Consider the following 22,257-nt stretch of genomic DNA (forward strand, 5'->3'; position numbering starts at 1 on the left):
CTCCAACTTGTTGGAGATGGCAAATCCAACGCCAGACATGCCTACCTTGTCTGCAGAGCAGGCCATCCAACAGAAGGTGTAGTCTTGTTCCCGTGCATCTCCAGGGATGGCAAGCCTTATCTCGGGTAGTTGCCACATCAATGGTTATTGGGAGAGCTCTTTTGCAACTAGTGCAGTGTGACGCTGGGCTCTGGTGTCAGAGGAGTCCATCAGTATTCTCACATTACCAGTACAGCTGCCGAAGGTTAGTTTTTCCAAGCTTTTGTTTTTGTGTTAATAGTTGTTAATGTTTTGTCACAAGCAGAAATCCCACTAATGGATGACTGCTGCTCTAGCCTGTCGACATTGTGGTACTCCATCCCCATGAGGCTTTGGAAAAGACAAGGGAATAAAGCGGAAAAAGGGGGATATATAACTGGAGAGATAAGAAGGGTAAAAGGGAACCGGGTATGAAGGGTGGGGGGAAGGATTCACTGTGAGGTGCCTGCACTGGGTAAAGTCCGACCCACTCTGCGCAGTGGTTGGTGGAATCTCTTGGCCGATACAATCCTGGATCCTGTGGAGTGCAGAGCATGACTCAGACTGGTAGTCACACTGTCCAACTAACTTGGACTGGTAGTCCCTGCCGGGGGCAGAGTTGGGTCTTTTTTTCACCAGACACTGGTGGAGAGACTGCCATTTACACTGATAAGTGTTAATCCACAAAAGATACTCCAATACCTGATGCTGCTGCTGTCCAGAGCCAGGTTTCCTTGTTGTTTGTCTGATACCTAGCCTTTGACCATCTCACTAAGGCTAACAACAGTAAAAAGCAGATTGCTTCTAGGCTGTGTATACTTGGGGACAAATCCAAATCCGCAGGGCAGTAATCTTCATCCTGATGAAGCGGCACTTACACGGAAGGAAAGAAGGAAGCAAGGAAATACATACCGGCTGGACTCTTGAGTACAATGAAGAAAACCTTTCCAGATGCTCGTCTTAATGTTGTGATGGCTGACAGACATATATTACCATCGGATCAGGCTGCCGCAGAGGAATCATCCTAATTCCAGAATATAACTGCTGCTCCTTAATGAAATGTTGAAATGAAACGCTGACCATAACGATTTCTGCCTCATGTATGTGTGAAATTTTACATCTTGCGCACTTCATTAAAATTGGGTTTTAGATTGTGCAATAATAAGGGAAATTGAACAAACATTTGCCAACGACTTAGCAGTTATCATGCGTCCAATCTTGTTAGATTTTAGAAGATAAGCAACATCAAGCCCAGTTAGTATTGGTGTAGGGGACCTCAATGGAAAGCTGGATGACGTAGGCCAAGGCAGATTGCAGGTTAATTCATTTGGTCGTATGTCCCCCACTGGGATGAAATCCCTGCCTCAAGGTTACCAACACATGCAAGTCAATTACAATATGATATTAATGCTGTTACGCAAAGCCCATTGTAAGAATAAGGTTACTACTTGGAATAACAATAAATTGACACTTTACAATGAGGTGCATGTGGATACGGCACGAGCAATTTGGGGCCAAATGTCCTACTTTGTCTAACTTTTCTTGTACTGTTTCCTTATTTTCCAAGCCCATTTGTCAATATATCTGAAACGCTTTTACCTTACTTTTCACTTGACAGTTTATAAGCAACTCTCACTGTATGCTTGCTTCTTGCAGATAATTCAGCGACAGCTGGAGGAAGTGGAAGAGAAGCAACGGACCTTGGAGCAACATGGGGTTGCTGTAGAAAAAGCTATCCGTGGGGAGGCAGGTATGTGCTTGTCTTATGAATCGTGTTGTTTCACTGGTGTAGAGTACTGTGAAAGGGCCTCTTTTTGCAGATAACGTATCTCCAGGTGTAAAGCAGGTTTTGTCTCTGTCATTTCACTACCTCACCATGCATTTGCTGCTGCATCTTGCATCCTTTGCAATTCTACTTTCCTATTGGCTGTTTCCCTCATTTGTGCATGTCCGCATTGCTTTTCAATATGAATTTTTAGTTTCATTCTCTTCTTAAGTCATGGAATTTTTTTAGGTCTATAGCAATTTACTTTATTGGTGCTCTGAAGTCCAAGGTTTGGAAGCCTTTTGGAATATTAAATTTAAAAAAAATGTCTTTTTTTTCATTTTTTACTTCGTCCAACAAATTACATCCATTGGCATCTCACACCATATGCTGCTTATTTCCAAAAAGGGAGACTGGATGTATTTTTCTTTCTCTCCCGCTTTTGTTGATTTTGTCAAGAATCAATCAACTTAACATTAAGAGTGTGAAGGAAACAGGAGAATGCATTTTAACTCTCGCTTTGGCCAGCCACACGTTAAATATTGATTTGGCAGCGATTTTTAAAAAAAACAAACAACTTTGCCTGAAACAAAATTGAAACAAGCAGATGCACCTATTTTCAAGAAACTAATTTTCAAACAATCAGATGCACCTAATTTCAAGAAACTAATTTTCAAACAATCAGATGCACTTAATTTCAAGAAACTAATTTTCAAACAATCAGATGCACCTAATTTCAAGAAACTAATTTTCAAACAATCAGATGCACCTAATTTCAAGAAACTAATTTTCAATACAAGTTGTTTATTGATCTTTGAATCACTGATTTGAGGAGCAAATACCTTCGTTAATACCTTAGTGAATCCTTCCCTCCCCCTGCCCACCATTATTTGAGTGATTCGTATTGAAATAAATGCCTTTGCAAGTTGATTTTGCGAGCATGTAGTCACCCTGGAGGGTGTGTTCTTCATACTAACTCGATCTACCCCCTGTTGTAGACTACTGGGGCGAGACTAGTATCTGGTTAGATTCCTACGGATTGCAGCTGGCTGGTATGTATGTTTATTTGCATGGCCTGTGATATACTTATTTTCGGTTTATCAACTAGGATGTACACAAGAGCCTTTCTGAAGATGAAGTTGGGCTTTTGAAGCCTGTTTTATAATGCACTCAACAACTCAACTAAAGACAGTAAAAACACTCCAAAGTGTTTTCAGGGTTTTTTTTTGAAAGAAAGGCCCGCAAACTGGGTGGTAAACTGCTTGGTGGTCGTCACCGAAAGAAGTGAAAATTCATTGGTATATATATATATATATACAGTCACGTGAAAAGGTAAGTACACCCCATGTAAAGTTTTCACTTTTTCAACATATTTCAACATACAGCTATTTGATCTTCATTTCAACAATATTGATAGATAAAGGTGATTGATATAATATAACAAATATCATGAAACATTTACATTTTGTAGTCCATTGTATAATTTATATAAACATAAATGCAAATTTCGCATGCGGAAAAAGTAAGTACACCCCTACATTTATCACTACTTCAAATACCTAAAATTAGAATCAGGTGCACCAGCTCAGGTGCAAATGATTAGAACATCGTCAGAGAGGATCTTGGAGGAACCTGTCTTATTTAAACCTCAGACATTTCGTTTGGTTTGCTCTTTGTTGTTGAAGTATGCGGTGTCACCATGCCTAGATCAAAAGAGCTCTCTGAGGCCTTCAGAAAGAAGGTTATAGATGCCTACGAGTCTGGGAAGGGATTTAAAAAGATCTCCAAACAATTTGAAATCAATCATTCGACTGTCCGGAAGATCATCTACAAGTAGAGAAGATTCCAAACTGCCAACTTGTTCAGGCCAGGCCGCCCCCGCAAGTTCAGCCCGAGAGTAGACCGCAAGATGCTGAAAGAAGTCTCTAAGAACCCCAGAATGTCATCACAGGACCTACAGGTAGCTCTTGCCACTGTTGATGTCAAAGTGCATGAGTCTACCATTAGAAAGAGGCTGCACAAATTTGATCTACATGGGAGGTGTGCCAGGAGGAAACCTTTGCTGTCCAGAAAGAACATCAGGGCAAGACTAAAGTTTGCCAATGAACACCTAGGCAAGACCAGCACTTCTGGAACAATGTGCTCTGGACAGATGAGTCAAAGGTAGAGCTATTTGGCCACAGTACCAGAAGACATGTTTGGCGAAAACCAAAGACAGCATTTGACCACAAGAACCTGATACCAACTGTAAAGCATGGTGGTGGAAATATTATGGTTTGAGGCAGCTTTGCTGCATCAGGGCCTGGGCAGCTCACCATCATAGAATCCACTATGAATTCTTCATTGCACCAGAGGGTGCCTGAGGATAATGTGTGGCCTTCTGTCGGAAAGTTGAAGCTCAACCGAAGGTGGACCTTGCAACGTGACAATGACCCTAAACATACCAGTAAATCCACCAAGGAATGGCTGAAAAGAAAGAAATGGAGGGTTCTGGAATGGCCAAGTCAAAGCCCGGATCTAAATCCCATCGAGATGTTGTGGTGGGATTTGAAACGAGCTGTGCATGCAAGAAACCCCTCAAACAATGCACAGCTGAAAGAATTCTACATGGAGGAGTGGGCAAAAATTTATCCCAGTCGATGTCAGAGACTGGTAGACAGTTATAAGAAATGCCTACTTGAGGTTGTTTCTGCCAAAGGGGGCAATACCACCTATTAGAGCCAAGGGTGTACTTACTTTTTCCACATGCGAAATTTGCATTTATGTTTATTTAAATTATACAATGGACTACAAAATGTAAATGTTTCATGATATTTGTTATATTATATCACCTTTATCTATCAATATTGTTGAAATGAAGATCAAATAGCTGTATGTTGAAATATGTTGAAAAAGTCAAAACTTTACATGGGGTGTACTTACTTTTTCACGTGACTGTATATATATATATATATATAAAAAAGCTCTGAGCCAGCATGCTGTTTACCTGCTCAAGCATGATGCTTCTTCTTGCATGTACCTTGTGTGATTGAAGGTTGAGTATTCCTTCACACTTGTACCAAATTCTCTTCGACTTTCTCACTGTTTTCAGCAGCCATTCTGTTTTCAAGGCATTTACCTTGTTAGTATACCGAAACGCCCTGCTATTTTCACAAGCTGCACAATCATGCGAAGCTCCATGTCATGTCTTCTGCACTCTAAGATTCAAACTTTATTACCATCATTGGCATGGCATGCAGATGCTACTAGCACGGTTTCATCAATAACGACAACATAATCACTGATGTACATACACTTCCATTCCATACAACTATGTTTTGTTCATATATCTGCAGAAAATTGTGTTATGTGAACTCAACTCACTTTCCTGAACCTGAACTGGGAAAATATAATGGTGATCAGATGCATTGTTGAACAATAATTAATTTTGCTATTTCTAGACTTCACTGTTAATGAAAGCTCCAATGCAGAAGGAGAGCCCACAATAATTCATAATATCATCAGGATAATGATAGCCAACAGGAGAGATTGTGGGAAATTTAAATTATGACGAAGTTCCAAATGAATTTGGACACATTTGTACAAGCAAAATACCAAAGTTTAAAGACAACCAGCAATTATATACCTTGCTTCCCAGTTCCCCTACCCCTATCCCTGCTACCTCCATATGTAGCAGAACATTGTAACAGTGCTGTGCTTTTGTTTTATTGTTATGGTATTTGGATCTATACCAAGGCTATACCAAGAATGTAGACTCGCCTCTGAGTTATCTAGCCTGCGTCCTAATCTTGGCACCAGCTGTAAACTGTCATCCTGATGTTTCACAAGTGGTGGAATTCATCAAGGTGTGCACCGTCCCTCAAAAAAAAGAAAAGAAAAAAAAAAGGGCGTTAAATTGATGGGCGTTAAATGGGCGTTAAATTGCACGTCCCATCTGCTTGCATTATAGTAAGGGCATTTTATGAGATATTTCACAAATCTGTTAACTAAATTGTTACCAAAAAATTTCTTCACCAATATGTTTGTAAAGGTGTGTAATAACATGTGTTAAAATGTTGAAGTTCAACTCCCGTGGGAAACCCAGAAAAAAAGCTGTTGAATTCGGGTACCGAAAAATTATTTTCGAGAATTTTTTTTTTTTTAATCGGCCCTTAAGTAACTTATGAGGGGTCAAATAAGGGTTTTTCATGATTCTGAGTTGATTGTTAACATTTATATTTTCACTTTTACATTTACACACAAAGTAGCTTTTATTTCACATACATATATAATACTTGGTAACAATAATAATAATAATAATAATTCATTTATTTTGTATAGCGCTTTTCCAGAAGCCCAAAGGCGCTTTGACAGAGTGGAAAACATAATGCATAACAATACATGAAAACAACAATTGCAAAAAGACAAGAATCAAGAAAACAAACAGCAGCGATATACGGCATACAGTATATATACACAAAGAATTAAGTTAAGCACCCCCCCCGTTTTTTTACAACCTCGCACATTACAAGTTTGTTGTCGTCAAAACAGTGTAATATACCCATGTTATTGCTATATTTTCTGGAGAAGTGATATTATGGTCACATAAAAACATAACAATCATGCCGTTTTCAATATTTTATTCTGAATAATTTAAGGTGAAATTTTTTGGGAATTTTAGGCATATTTTCACCTCAATTTAAGTATGGAGCTATAGGTCCATCACGGACAGTGTGGATGACGTTTATGTTTTCTAACGTACAGTCATTGTTCTGAGAAGACCTCTAGCGATCTTTGCGTCAATAACGTGTGTAGGACCCACGTGATCGGATCACTGACTCAACCCTACGTCTCATAGACCCTGTAAGCCGTCGTATGCGTTGCTGTGGCAGGTTGTTCCATTCCCGATGTAATGCACGTTCGGGACATGTTGGGACGACAAATTGCGAAGATGGTCCCTCCAATAGCCAATCTGGATGAATTGGAACGTGCATTACATCGGGAATGGAACAACCTGCCACAGCAACGCATACGACGGCTTACAGGGTCTATGAGACGTAGGGTTGAGTCAGTGATCCGATCACGTGGGTCCTACACACGTTATTGACGCAAAGATCGCTAGAGGTCTTCTCAGAACAATGACTGTACGTTAGAAAACATAAACGTCATCCACACTGTCCGTGATGGACCTATAGCTCCATACTTAAATTGAGGTGAAAATATGCCTAAAATTCCCAAAAAATTTCACCTTAAATTATTCAGAATAAAATATTGAAAACGGCATGATTGTTATGTTTTTATGTGACCATAATATCACTTCTCCAGAAAATATAGCAATAACATGGGTATATTACACTGTTTTGACGACAACAAACTTGTAATGTGCGAGGTTGTAAAAAAACGGGGGGGGTGCTTAACTTAATTCTTTGTGTATATAAGACAAGAATCAAAAAGACAAGACAAGAATCAATAGGGAAATATTTAAAGCAAAAGGAGGGAGAAGGAGAAGAGATAGTCAGGGGTTAAATGCTGTGGGTTGAATGTTGAATGCAGCGTTGAACAGGTGGGTCTTTAGTGATGTTTTGAATGTGGTGAGTGAGGAGGAGTCTCTGATGGTGTGAGGTAGTGAGTTCCAGAGGGTGGGAGCAGCGATGGAGAAGGCCCTGTCCCCCCAGGATCTGAATTTGGTCCGGATGGAGGGGGTCAGGAGGTTGGTACCAGCAGAGCGGAGGTTGCGGGTGGGAGTGTGTCTGGAGAGGAGGTCAGCCAGGTAGGATGGGGCCAGGTTATGGAGGGCTTTGTATGTCAAGAGGAGGATTTTGTACTGGATTCTCTGGGGGATGGGGAGCCAGTGAAGCTTGTAAAGGACGGGGGTGATGTGGTCACGGGTCCGGGAATGAGTGAGTAGACGGGCAGCGGAGTTCTGAATGTATTGGAGCTTATTGGTGATTTTTGAGGGTGAACCATAGAGGAGGCTATTGCAGTAGTCCAGACGGGAGGTGATGAAGGCGTGGATGAGGGTTTCTGCAGCCGTGGAGGAGAGGGATGAGCGGAGACGGGCAATGTTTTTCAGGTGAAAGAAGGCTGACTTTGTGATCTGTTTAGTGTATTTGTCGAAGGAAAGGGTTTGGTCAAAGATGACGCCAAGATTCCGGATGTGAGGGGAGGTGGATACTGGGATACCGTCGATGTTGAGGGCAAAGTTATGGGTGGATTTTGTGAGCGTTTTTGGGCCAATGATGATTATTTCAGATTTATCACAGTTAAGCTTGAGGAAGTTGATTTGAAGCCAGGATTTTATTTCAGTGATGCAGTTTGTCAGGATAGAGTGGGTGTCGGTGGAGACGGACTTGGTGGAGATGAAAAGCTGGATGTCATCGGCGAAGCAGTGGAATTGGAGACCATGACGGCGGATTAAGTGACCGAGCGGGGACAGGTAAAGGATGAAGAGGAGGGGGCCAAGAACTGAACCTTGGGGGACACCTTGGGGGAGGGGAGCAGTGGGGGATTTGCAGTTATTGATGGAGATGAACTGGCATCTGTCAGAGAGGTATGATTTAATCCAAGAGAGGGCAGTGCCGGTGACGTTAAAGGTGGATTCAAGTCGGGTGAGGAGGATAGTGTGATCGATGGTGTCAAAGGCAGCGCTGAGGTCGAGGAGGACGAGAATGTTGAGGTTGCCAGCGTCAGAGGAGAGGAGAAGGTCGTTGGTGATTTTGAGGAGAGCAGTTTCAGTACTGTGGTTGGAGCGGAATCCGGATTGGAATGTTTCATACAAGTTATTGGCAGAGAGATGATGTTTGAGTTGAGTGGCTACAGCGCGTTCCAAAACTTTTGACAGAAAGGGTAGGTTGGAGATGGGTCTGAAGTTGTTTAGGGTGTCAGGGTTTAGACCAGGTTTTTTTAGAATGGGGGTAACAGCAGCAATTTTGAGGGAAGGTGGGACGATGCCGTAGACAGGGAGGAGTTTATTGTTGCAATGATAAGTGGAGAGAGAGCAGGGAGGGAGGCTTTGACAAAGCTGGAGGGGATGGGGTCAAGAGTGCAGGTGGCAGTTTTCATTCCTATGAGGAGTTCAGAGAGGTCAGTAGGAGAGATTGGGGAGAACCGAGACAGGGGATGGCAGGACAAGGGGGGGCAGGTGGTCGGAGGGGGAGCGGGTGCGGCGGTGGTCAAGCTGTTGTAGATGTTGTCAATTTTGCGTTGGAAGAAAGAGAGGAAGGAGATGCAGTTGTCTACTGTGAATGACTGGGTGGTGGTGTTCAGGGGGCGGAGGAGTTTGTTTATTGTCGAGAAGAGTGCTTTTGGGTTTCCGGAGCCAGAGTGGATAATTTGAGAGTAGTAGGCAGAGCGGGCGCGGGAGAGGGCATCTTTGTAGTGTTGTATGTGGTCCTTGTAGGCTTGGGAGTGAACTGTGAGACCCGTTTTATTGCGGAGTCTTTCAAGTTGGCGAGCACGAGTTTTCATCAGGTGGAGTTCAGGGGTAAACCAGGGAGCAGAATGGGTGAAAGAAACTGTTTTGGTTTTTACAGGCGCAAGCTGGTCAAGGCAGGAGGAGAGAGTGTGGTTGTAGTAGTCAGTGAGGTCGGAAGGGGTGTGGAGGTCAATGAAGGGAGAAGTGGACATTTTTTCAGAGAGGGTGGATGAGAATGAGGTAGGTGAAAGAGCGTTTAGCTTACGGAAGTTGATTGTGCGATAATGCCTTGGTGTTGGGGCGGGGATGTTGATGGTCAGAGTGATGGCTAAGTGGTCAGAGAGGGTGAGGTCGGAGCCATAGAGATGGTGCAAATTTAATCCAGTGGAGCAGACAAGGTCCAAAATGTGACCACGGATATGGGTAGGAAAGTCGACATGTTGAGTGAGGTTAAAGCAGGTGAGTAAATCAGTGAAGTCAGTGGTTATTGTGGAGTCAGTGGAGTCCATGTGGATATTGAAATCACCAAGGAGGAGGATTGAGGGGGAGAGGGAACATAGCTGGGTCAGAAAGTAGGAGAAGTCAGACAGGAATGATGGGTGTGGTTTGGGAGGGCGGTAGACGACAGCCATGACTGACTGCGTGTGACCAGAGAGTTTTAAAGCCAGGTGTTCAAATGATGGAGCAGATGAGATGGAGATGAGGTTGGTCTTGATGTCTTGACGGTGGATAACGGCAATTCCACCACCTCGGCCCTCCGAGCGTGGTTTATTGACGTAGGAATATCCATTGGGTGTGGTGAGGTTGAGTGTGTAGTAGTCCAGAGGTTGTTGCCAGGTTTCGGTGAGACAGAGAAAGTCCAGTTTGTTATCCAGGATGTATTCGTTCAGGATGAGGCATTTATTGTTGAGGGACCGGGTGTTGAACAGGGTGAGCTTGATGTTGTTTTGAACAGCAGGGATGAATTCAGGTGATTTAGCCAGGGTTCGTAGGCAAGAGGTGCGATCGTGTGGGTTGCTGTGACCAGGTGCGCTGGGACGAAGAGTGAGAGTGCGCTGAGCCGACCAGAGGACGGGGATGGAGTGACCTGATTGCAAATAAACAAACTTGCGACCGGAGCCACGGTGAATGTACCTGGGTCGTCGGAGGAGTCCATTTGATTTGATGGCAGAGATGCATGATGGGGTGGAGCGGGTATTGAGCAGAAGAAGCCTTGCGGCGGAGTACTTCAGATGGACAATGCCCATTGTACAATGCAGGACAGATGCCCATTGTGGTCTGCAAGTCGCTCGGTTCTGATAAAGACCTTGATCACATCTACCATGTGGTGGTACTCCACCCAGAGTGCAGGTGTTCTTCCTCCTTTTGCGAGTCGTTTGAAGGTTTCTTCAAACCTTTGCTCAAACACTGGCACTACTGGGTCTGAGTGTCTGGCTCCCATCTTCCCATCAGCCACCTTCTCCATGAAGGTCTTCATGTGAACACGGATTGCCTTGTCAAAACATCCTCCATCCATGATGTGGTTGGCTGTCGTACTTCCAGGATAGATCAACTGGATCACATCTAGTAGTCCAGAATCTTCCATGATGTTACCCATTGATCCAAGATAAGACTTCAGCAGGTGAAAACCACCCAACCTTGGAATGACGGGTAGATTTGCCTGCTTTATTATATTCACAGTCTTCAGCCAAATCGGAAGATCAAAGGTCACTATAGCGACCCCAGCGCGCCGTATGCACTCTTTCAGAGTGGTGAAGATGGTGTTGAGGTCATTAGGGTCTCCTTCAATAACTGGGAGGAACTCGATCTGTGTGCTCTGCTTTGCATCATTAGCATGGATTCTCTTCATCTAGCCATTCCAGTTGGAGTGTGGGAACTCAGGATCGTTGGCTTTGATCACCCACCCCGCTGCCCAGAGTGTGTCACCTGGAGTGAGGAGTGGCTGATCATGAGCCAAGGAGGAGGAAAGCTCAGCGAGGGGGAGAAACATGATCGCGTTCGTTCCTATCTGTTTCCTGTTCGTAAATGGAATAATCTTTACTTCAGTTCCTCTCAGGATCTTAGCTTTGTCGAGTGCCTTCAACTTTACCCCGGGGGAAAGCTGCTGTTGTCTGTGGATCTGGCAACGGTGGTGCCGGAGAGGTGACTTCGATCCAACCCATTGAGTGAAAGGGAGTGTTTCCGTGAATAGAGACAATGTTCAAATCTATATTGTCTCCAACAAACTGAGTGACTGCATTGTTTGTTTCCCCAACCTCCATAAAGATCACCTGATCATTACTTGACAATTCACTTTCACTGGCTGGCACTTTGGCTGTCATCACTGATTGATCCTCAAGCGCAGCATCAACCGCAACCTCATCATTGATCTGTTCATCGGTTTCCTCCACAATGGTGTCAAGAGTGCCAGAAGTATCTGGAACATCATCTCCACTCCTACTATTAAGGAAGCAGTATTTGTAGTTCTGTGTCTCCGTGTAAGACTCAGTGTATCCCAGCCGGTGGAACTTGTTGAGCATCCATTTTGACCCAAATCTATGATCAAGTTGTATGGCAAGCCCCATTTGGTGTGGCAATACTCCAGACCGAGGTCGACAGGCCTTAATAAAATTCTGCCCCCAAACGGCAACTCTTTCGTCTGTCTTGACAATCGGTCTCAAGAACATCTGAAGGCTTGCAGGAACAAGTGTCAGCTGACTATCGATGTCAGTCATACTGTGTGTGGTGGGGTATGACTTTGGACCTAAATCAATCAAGGCAATATCATTGGATATGAACTTGAGTGCCATCTTTATTATCTGAGTCTTCTCATCTCCATGGTCAAGATTAGCATGATGCTCTCGCAGAATATTGTCGGTGCCATCTTTGAGACAGAGTACATCTGCCCTTCTTTCCTGTGTTGTGAAATACAAGGTGTCTTCGTATTTCTCTAGAAGTTTTATCTTTAGCCAATGCTTTGAATACGAAAGGCTCTTCTCTGGTGACTGATCAAACTCCTGCAGCTTTTCATGGACTTGGTCCATGTTCATTACCCCATGCTCTAATTCTGAGTCTAACCATTCGCAGAATTCAATAAAAACTGCCTCTCGCTCCTCATCAATACTCCTCTGTCCTCTCTTCCTTTTTCCTTCCTCATCAGTCTTGGACAAACTGTCACCTCTCGCAAACATAAGTTTGCATCGCAAATGGTACAGTGTTTCTTCTGCTACCAAGTCGTTGATCCCTTCCAGGCGTCCAGTGACTTCAGTGCCCCAGTCATCCCCGCGACTCTGTGCTGTCTTCAGCAAGCTTGCCTTCAGTGTATCTGCAGTCAAATTATCTGGCACTCTGTATTTCTTTCTAGCTTGTGCTGGATTATTTTTGTAGAGCTGGGCTGGTTGGTTGCAAAGAATGCATACATCCTTATACAGGAGGTCAACTGACTGTGATCTTCTAGAACTGCAGCCAGTTGATGAACTGAACTCACAAGTAGTGCGTCTTCTCTTCAACTTTGATGACTCTTTCTCTGCCTTTGATGCTTGAGCTGACTTCTTGGTGGTTGCAACAAAGTTGTTGTACAGATCATTTTTACACTTCTGGTGGTACCTCAGTTTTCCTTCCTTTTGAGCCTCCTTCATACGTTCCACAACAGTGAAGGAGCTGCGCTCCAACGCGAGTCGAAAGAAGTGACGCGACCAAAGACGGAATTCGTCCGAGTTGCTTTATTGAAACAAAACAGCTCAGGTATTCTGACCAAAAGCCCGTTTATCGGGCAGCAATATATATACACATTTATGTCGGGAAGTTTGCCCGGCAAAAGCTATACCGGGCATGCCCGGGTGTCAAGGGCGAGCCTTGGAAAGGCGAGTCTGGACCTGCCCGGGCGTGTTTGGCTGCGGCCTGGCAAGTCGAGGCTGGGCGATGCCCGGGCGCTCTGGACGAGCACTGGAAAGGCGAGAGCGGGCATGCCCGGACGCTCTGTGCGAGCCCTGGAAAGGCGATAGCGGGCATGCCCGGACGCTCTGGGCGAGCCCTGGAAAGGCGATAGCGGGCATGCCCGGATGCTCTGGGCGAGCCCTGGGAAGGCGATAGCGGGCATGCCCGGACGCTCTGGGCGAGCCCTGGAAAGGCGAGAGCGGGCATGCCCGGGAAAGACGAGACCGGGCGTGCCCGGGAGGTTCGGGCGTGCCCGGGAACAGTGAGTCCGGGCATGCCCGGGAGAGGCGCGTCTGGCCGTGTTCTGGCCGGTGCAAGGCGATTGTGTGCATCCAGCGGTAGCCGCTACACACGCCCCTCCAGAATCGACCTGCACCGGCAGGGTCAATTTAAGGGGGGTCCGGATGACCCGGCCGAAGCGACCCCTGGAGGGTCGTGGGGAGGGGTCTGACGTGGTGGTGGGTGGTCGAGCGGGGGGAACTGTGGACGGGGGGCGGCCTCGCCGCGGAGGAAGGGCCAACCGTGGTGGTCGGTCGACGTCCATGTGCGCCAGTTTGAGGCGGTCCACAGAGATCCGGTCTGACCGGCCGCCAACGTCGACGACAAAGGACTTGTCGCCCCGTCGCAGGACCCGGAAGGGCCCATCGTACGGCAGCCGGAGTGGCCCCCGGTGCGCGTCATGACGCACAAAGACGTACTCCGCTTTGCGAAGCGCCGGGGGGACGTAGGACTGGGGGCCACCGTGGCGAGACGTTGGCACGGGGGCAAATTGGCGGGCGGCCTCCTGGAGGTCCGAGCGTTGGTGTGCGGCGAACCAGGGTAGCGTCGGGCACGAACTCGCCCGGGACGCGGAGCGGCTGGCCGTAGACGAGCTCGGCGGCGGACGCCCAGAGGTCCTCCTTGAGGGCCGTGCGGAGGCCCAAAAGGACCCACGGCAGCCGGTCGGTCCAACCGTCGTCCTGAAGGCCGGCCATGAGTGCGGCCTTCATGGAGCGGTGAAACCGATCGCACAACCCGTTGGCTTGGGGGTGGTAGGCCGTGGTGCAGTGCAGCGTGACCCCCAACGAGCGGGCGACCGCGCCCCAAAGTTCGGACGTGAACTGTGGGCCGCGGTCGGCCGAGATGTGCGCCGAAGCGCGACCCAGGTGGCGATGAACGCCTGCGCCACGTCGGCGGTGGTGGTGGAGGTGAGGGGCATGGCCTCCGGCCACCTGGTGGTCCTGTCCACCATGGTGAGCAGGTGGGTGAACCCCCACGATGGGGGCAGGGGACCCACCAGGTCCACGTGGACGTGGTCGAAACGCCGTGCAGGCACGGTGAAAGGTGCCAGCGGGGCCTGGGTGTGGCGGTGGACCTTGGCCCGCTGGCAGGCCGTGCAGGCGTTGGCCCAGTCGCGGATGTTCCGTCGAAGGCCGTGCCAGACGAAATGTGCCGACACCAGCTTCTGAGAAGCTTTCCGGCCCGGGTGAGAAAGGCCGTGGATGGAGGCGAAGATGCGGCGCTGCCAGGAACCGGGCACGATGGGGCGAGGCTGGCCCTGGGAGACGTCGCAGAGCAGGACGGTGCCCGCGAAGGGGATGTCGGCCAGGCGGAGGCCCGTGTCCCCCGCCCGGAGGGCCTGCACCGAGGTGTCGGTGGTCTGGTCGGCCGCCATGAGCGCGAAGTCCACGCCGAGGTGGACCGCGTTCGTGCTGGCCCGAGAAAGACAGTCGGCCACAGCGTTGTCTTTGCCGGCGACGTGCCGGATGTCCGTGGTGAATTCCGACACGCCGGAGAGGTGGCGCTGCTGGCGGGCCGACCACGGCTCCGTGACTTTGGCCATTGCGTAGACCAACGGCTTGTGGTCGATGAAAGCCGTGAACGGGCGGCCCTCCAGGAGGTGTCGGAAATGGCGAACGGCCAGGAATAGACCGAGCAGCTCGCGGTCGAACGTGTGCTGTATTTTAACTCGTTCGGCCGGAGCTGCCGGCTGAAAAAAGCGAGTGGCTGCCAAACCCCGTCCACCCATTGTTCATGGACGGCGCCCACCGCGTAGTTGGAGGCGTCCGTAGTGAGGGCGATGGGCGCGTTGAGCACCGGGTGAGCCAGCAGCGTTGCTTCGGCGAGGGCCCGTTTTGCGCTCGCGAAGGCCGCGTCCATGGCCGCGGACCAAACGATGTCATGCTTGGCCGGCTTGCCCCGGAGGGCCTCGTAAAGGGGCCGCATGAGCTGAGCAGCGCGGGGCACGAATCGGTGATAAAAATTCACCATGCCGAGGAACTCTTGTAGGGCCTTGATGGAACGGGGACGCGGGAACGTGGTGATGGCCTCGACCTTGGTCGGCAGCGGCACGGCCCCGGTCTTGGTGATGCGGTGGCCCAAAAAGTCAACGGTCGTCGTGCCGAAGTGGCATTTGGCCGGGTTGACAATTAAGCCGTGCTCGCTGAGGCGACCGAACAGTGTTCGGAGGTGGAGGAGGTGCTCGACGCGGGACGTGCTGGCGACGAGGATGTCGTCCAGATAGACGAAAAGAAATGGCAGGTCGCGCAGCATGCCGTCCATTAAGCGCTGGAACGCCTGGGCCGCGTTCTTGAGGCCAAACGGCATCCTCAAAAATTCGAACAGGCCGAACGGCGTGATGACGGCCGTCTTCGGTACGTCGGCCGCCCGGACAGGTACCTGGTGGTATCCCCGTATCAGGTCAATTTTGGAAAATATGACCCGTCCCGCCAAACGGGCGGAAAAGTCCTGGATGTGCGGGATCGGGTACCTGTCGGGGGTGGTAGTGTCGTTGAGGCGGCGGTAGTCGCCACACAGGCGCCATCCGCCCCCCGGCTTTGGCATGATGTGCAGTGGTGAGGCCCACGCGCTATTGGAGCGCCGCACGATGCCGAGGTGCTCCAACGCGTCGAACTCGGCCTTTGCCACGGCGAGCTTGGCCGGGTCGAGGCGGCGGGCCCTGGCATAGACCGGCGGGCCCGTAGTGGGTATGTGGTGCTCGATCCCATGCCGCACTGCGACGGCCGAAAACGTCGGCCGTGTGAGGGCCGGGAATTCCGCGAGCAGGCGAGTGAACTCGTTCGCCGTCGGGAGGGCGCACGCCAGTTCGGTCGGCGCGGAGCTGCTCATCGTGCACGCCAGGGAGCTGAAGGTCTCGGCGTTGACAAGGCGACGACGTTTGACGTCGACCAGCAGCCCGTGTGCGCAGAGGAAGTCGGCGCCCAGCAAAGCCTTGGGGACGCAGGCGGTCACAAAGGTCCACTGAAAGCGCTGGCTGCCGAAGCAGAGGGTGAAGTTGCGCGGGCCGAAAGTGCGTATGGCCGAGCCATTAGCAGCGACCAAAGAGGGGCCGCAAACGGCGTCCCGCCTGTCCTGCTCGGAGGCGGGTATGACGCTCAGTTGGGCGCCGGTGTCACAAAGGAAACGCCGCCCGGACGCTTCGTCCCGAATAAAAAGCAAGTTGCCCGAGTGGCCGGCGCTCATGGCTGGGAATGAACGCCGGCCCGGCCGTTTCCCGACTTGCCGAAAGTGCACGGGGGTTGGCACGTCCGAGCCTTGTGTCCGAACCTGGCGTGGTAATAACACCACGCCTGGTCAGGTGGAGGCCCCGGCCGTCGTGTCGGAAGCGGTCGGTGCGGCGTGGCGGCCGCCAGTTTCACTGGCAGTTCGGCCTCCAACCGCGCAGGGCGCTCGGGCGTCGTGGGCGTCGCCTCGGACGGCGGCAGGCTCCAGGTAGCCGCGCCGATGTGTTGGCCCGCCGAGGAGATCTTATCGGCTTCCCTGGCGAGGGCGCGGGGATCGGTGATCGACGTGCCAGCCAGGGCGAGGCGTACCGGGTGAGGCAGCTGGCGAAGGAACAACTCGCGGAACAGAAAATCCGGAGAGTGCTCACCGAGCAACGAGAGCATATAGTCCATGCGCTCGGACGGGCGCGTGTCGCCGAGCTCGGGCAGGTCGAGCAGGCGCCGTGCGCGTGCCGCCGGTGAGAGGGCGAAAGCGTCGAGGAGGAGCGTCTTCAGCGCGTCATACTTGTCGGCAGCCGGCGGGTGCTCGAGGAGGCTCAGGGCGCGGGCCGCGGTGGCGGAACCGAGCGCTGCCACAACGTGGTGGAAGCGGGTGTCGTCCGCGGTGATGCCTCGCAGGGCGAACTGGGAGTCCGCCTGGGCGAACCAAACAGCCGCGTGAGCCTCCCAGAAGGTAGGCAGTTTAAGTGTCACTGCCGTGTCCATGTCGGTAGGTCACCAGTGAAGGAGCTGCGCTCCAACGCGAGTCGAAAGAAGTGACGCGACCAAAGACGGAATTCGGCCGAGTTGCTTTATTGAAACAAAACAGCTCAGGTATTCTGACCAAAAGCCCGTTTATCGGGCAGCAATATATATACACATTTATGTCGGGAAGTTTGCCCGGCAAAAGCTATACCGGGCATGCCCGGGTGTCAAGGGCGAGCCTTGGAAAGGCGAGTCTGGACCTGCCTGGGCGTGTTTGGCTGCGGCCTGGCAAGTCAAGGCTGGGCGTGCCCGGGCGCTCTGGACGAGCACTGGAAAGGCGAGAGCGGGCATGCCCGGACGCTCTGGACGAGCCCTGGAAAGGCGATAGCGGGCATGCCCGGACGCTCTGGGCGAGCCCTGGAAAGGCGATAGCGGGCATGCCCGGACGCTCTGGGCGAGCCCTGGAAAGGCGAGAGCGGGCATGCCCGGGAAAGACGAGACCGGGAGGTTCGGGCGTGCCCGAGAACAGTGAGTCCGGGCATGCCCGGGAGAGGCGCGTCTGGCCGTGTTCTGGCCGGTGCAAGGCGATTGTGTGCATCCAGCGGTAGCCGCTACAACAGTAACATTTTCGACAGTTTCTGCTTGTTTCAATAAAGTTGAGTATCCCTTTGGAGTTGCCTGTATGAGCCTTTCAGCTGGTGTATCCGAGCGTGCACAGATGAAGCAATTGAGCACAGGTGGAGTAATGTCTTCATCCATATTGCTAGACTCCATGTCCTGCAAAGTAGAAAATGAGATATATTTAGAAATTATTTTTCCACAATGGAGTGTCTGTGGTGAAATATAAATGATAACAATCAACTCAGAATCATGAAAAACCCTTATTTGACCCCTCATAAGTTACTTAAGGGCCGATTAAAAAAAAAAAAAAATTCTCGAAAATAATTTTTCGGTACCCGAATTCAACAGCTTTTTTTCTGGGTTTCCCACGGGAGTTGACCTTCAACATTTTAACACATGTTATTACACACCTTTACAAACATATTGGTGAAGAAATTTTTTGGTAACAATTTAGTTAACAGATTTTCATATGTTTCCCTTACTATTAGTTGGTGGACGTTAAATATCCCACTGTGTTATTTGCAAAGTGTCGGCGAGCTATTGCCATCACCCTTGCCAAATTCTAAATTCCTGCTCTTGCGAAGTGTAGGTGAGCTACAGGAGAAATTGTATCACAGCCCAGCCACGCCACCATCAATGATGCAACCAAGCAGCCGCATGCTGCATACAAACTGAAATAAATGATCTGCCTTTTCACTGCTATTGTTTTTTATATTGTCACTGTCTGCCTTTGCTCCTGTCTGTTGGCGACCCTGTGCATGCCCGTCAGGCTTTTCGGCAACCCTGCTCTTACCGGCCGGGCTTTTCAGAAATCCTACGCTCACTTGCCGTTATGCACACTTTTAATTGCCATTACGCACACTCACCAAGCTTTTTGGTGACTCTGCGTTCACCCACTCGGCTTTCGGTGAGCTTGCGATCGTCTACTAGGCTTTTCAGTGACCTTGTTATTGCCTGCTTGGCTTTTCTGTAACCCTGCAATCTACACCAGGCATTTTGGCAACCCTCCGCTCACCTGTTGGGAACCTTAACAATTCTGTTAAGCACGCTGAACATTTTGACAACCCCACACTAACCTACTGGTCTTTTTGGCGCCTGTGCACTCGCTTGGAAGGCCTTACGAGAGATGGTGCTAGGCTTGTCCACTGGACCTTTTGTGTTGGGGTTAACCCTACACTTGGCTACCGGGCCCTTAGGCACCCCTGTTTGTTTGCCGGCTGCAACTCTCAGTGCCCCCATGTGCTTGCCAGCCACGTCTGTCCATGCCCCGTGTACCTTCCAGCCATGCCTTTCTGCGCTCCCCAGCCTGGTCCCCAGTGTTACATGCACTAGCCGTTCAGGCCTTTCAGCACCCCATGCACTTCCCGGCCAGGCTTTTCTGCACCCCATGCGCTCGCCTTCTGAACCTCTTGGTGCCTCTGTGCTTGCCTGTCTCACTTGTGGTTTGGACAATCTACTTTCTACAACCCCATGTTGCTATTTCCTCCTCTTTGCTGCTGCCACTGACCTTGCTCCTTTCTAGTGAGCGCTCTTGCGGGAACGCCCCGCCGTCGTGCACTTGCCTTCTGCCCGTGCTGCTCTCCAAAGGGAGGAGGTAAAGCTATCTTATGTTGCCTGATGGTTCCTGCTGCTCACTTTAATCCTGCTTGCTTCTAGAGCTACCAACATAGGCACCAAATCGTCATACATTAAGCTGCAGCTCCATCTGAGTGCAGATTTTTCTTTGCTTGCTTCATCCTGTCCTTGCCTTCATACACTTACAAATTCAGAAAACATTATCAATAATAATTTTAACTTGCCAATATTTGTTAAACTAGTAATAGGCATCCGCAACCATCCTTGACCATGTTTTGGAACGTCAGCCGAAGCCCTCACCGTTTTTTTGTGTTGTTTTGCTTTCTTCCGCCCTCACTTTTTGCATTGTATTTGCTTTTACTTTTTTTTTTTGTCCACAACCACTTGAGCGATTGACACGAAACCTTCAACATAGGAGCGCCTACCCATGGATACATTTTAAACAAAGGTACAGGATGATTGGATGGAAAATGTGGCTGGCGTTCCAAAAAGTCTGTTTTCTGTAGGCAGGGGTTGCAGGGTGTTTCACTTATTAGGAATAAAGGGCCTCGACCTCGCTTCGCTCAGCCTTAGTCAAATCAAACTGAGTGAATGTACAGTCACGTGAAAAAGTAAGTACACCCCATGTAAAGTTTTGACTTTTTCAACGTATTTCAACATACAGCTATTTGATCTTCATTTCAACAATATTGATAGATAAAGGTGACATAATATAACAAATATCATGGAACATTTACATTTTTGAGTCCATTGTATCATTTAAATAAACATAAATGCAAATTTCGCATGTGGAAAAAGTAACCCTTGGCTCTAATAGGTGGTATTGCCCCCTTTGGCAGAAACAACCTCAAGTAGGCATTTCTTATAACTGTGTACCAGTCTCTGACATCGGCTGGGAGAAATTTTTGCCCACTCCTCTGTGCAGAATTCTTTCAGCTGTGCGATGTTTGAGGGGTTTCTTGCATGCACAGCTCGTTTCAAATCCCCCCACAACATCTCGATGGGATTTAGATCCGGGTATTGACTTGGCCATTCCAGAACCCCCCATTTCTTTCTTTTCAGCCATTCCTTGGTGGATTTACTGGTATGTTTAGGGTCATTGTCATGTTGCAAGGTCCACCTTCGGTTGAGCTTCAACTTCCGACAGATGGCCTCACATTATCCTCAAGCACCCTCTGGTACAATGAAGAATTCATAGTGGATTCTATGATGGTGAGCTGCCCAGGCCCTGATGCAGAAAAGCTGCCCCAAACCATAATATTTCTACCACCATGCTTTACAGTTGGTATCAGGTTCTTGTGGTCAAATGCTGTCTTTGGTTTTCGCCAAACATGTCTTCTGGTACTGTGGCCAAATAGCTCTTCCTTTGACTCATCTGTCCAGAGCACATTGTTCCAGAAGTGCTGGTCTTTGCCTCGGTGTTCATTGGCAAACTTTAGTCTTGCCCTGCTGTTCGTTCTGGACAGCAAAGGTTTCCTCCTGGCACACCTCCCATGTAGATCAAATTTGTGCAGCCTCTTTCTAATGGTAGACTCGTGCACTTTTACATCAACATGGGCAAGAGTTACCTGTAGGTCCCGTGATGACATTCTGGGGTTCTTCGAGACTTCTTTCAGCATCTTGCGGTCTGCTCTCGGGCTGAACTTGCTGGGGCGGCCTGGCCTGAACAAGTTGGCAGTTGTTTGGAATCGTCTCCACTTGTCGATGATCTTCCGGACAGTCGAATGATTGATTTCAAATTGTTTGGAGATCTTTTAAAATCCCTTCCCAGACTCGTAGGCATCTATAACCTTCTTTCTGAAGGCCTCATAGAGCTCTTTTGATCTAGGCATGGTGACGCCGCACACTTGAACAACAAAGAGCAAACAAAACGAAATGTCTGAGGTTTAAATAAGACAGGTTCCTCCAAGATCCTCTCTGACGATGTTCTAATCATTTGCACCTGAGCTGGTGCACCTGATTCTAATTTTAGGTATTTGAAGTAGTGATAAATGTAGGGATGTACTTACTTTTTCCACATGCGAAATTTGCATTTATGTTTATTTAAATTATACAATGGATGACAAAATGTAAATGTTTCATGATATTTGTTATATTATATCACCTTTATCTGTCAATATTGTTGAAATGAAGATCAAATAGTTGTATGTTGAAATATGTTGAAAAAGTCAAAACTTTACATGGGGTGTACTCCCTTTTTCACGTGACTGTATGTATGTATGTATGTGTGTATGTATATATATATATATATATATATATATATATATATATATATATATATATATATATATATATATAGATATATTTATATATATATATATATAGATATATATACAGACTTGGCATTTAATATGGAATATTATTTTTTTCTTGACTTGGCTTTACTTTCTGAACTCGGTATATCAATCTGGTGAGTTTCTTTTCCGCTTCGGTGATTTCTTTGTTAAAAGAACCATGTCACTGATTGTCTGTCGCAGCAAGAAGTCAATAACAGGATTATATCACAGGTGGCGTGACAAAATGTACAGACAGGTACATTTGACGATTGGCTTCACAATCGGGTATATAAGGGTTGTTGCGTTCTGTATTAGTCGAAAACAACTGCTGCACATCTACAAAGGTTATTGCCGCTTCCCCTGGAGATGGTCCGTCAACTCGACAATGCTGTTTGTCATTTAGTGGTGGCTTTACGAAATTCCAGCATGAAACAGCATGCTATTGCTTGGCAGTATGGCATCACTCAAGGTCAGGTGTCAAATATCCTGAAACCAAATGCTCAGAGG

General features: G+C 48.5%; 1 protein-coding gene across 8 annotated transcripts in view; it reads left to right on the plus strand.

Annotated features, from left to right (window-relative positions):
* LOC137429537 (protein-methionine sulfoxide oxidase mical3a) overlaps nt 1-22,257 on the plus strand; it is a 272,059-nt gene that overhangs the window by 188,261 nt on the left and 61,541 nt on the right. For 5 of the 8 annotated variants that reach the window (XM_078778013.1, XM_078778017.1, XM_078778025.1 and 2 more), the window contains 2 exons: nt 1,675-1,768; nt 2,782-2,835. In XM_078778013.1, the coding sequence (XP_078634139.1) occupies nt 1,675-1,768; nt 2,782-2,835 (148 nt within the window). The remainder of the gene's footprint in view (nt 1-1,674; nt 1,769-2,781; nt 2,836-22,257) is intronic. The other 3 variants (XM_078778019.1, XM_078778035.1, XM_078778047.1) reach the window with 1 other exon arrangement.

This window comes from Myxine glutinosa, chromosome 1 (assembly GCF_964187855.1).
Source record: "Myxine glutinosa chromosome 1, kmMyxGlut1.1, whole genome shotgun sequence".
Lineage (NCBI taxonomy): Eukaryota > Metazoa > Chordata > Myxini > Myxiniformes > Myxinidae > Myxine > Myxine glutinosa.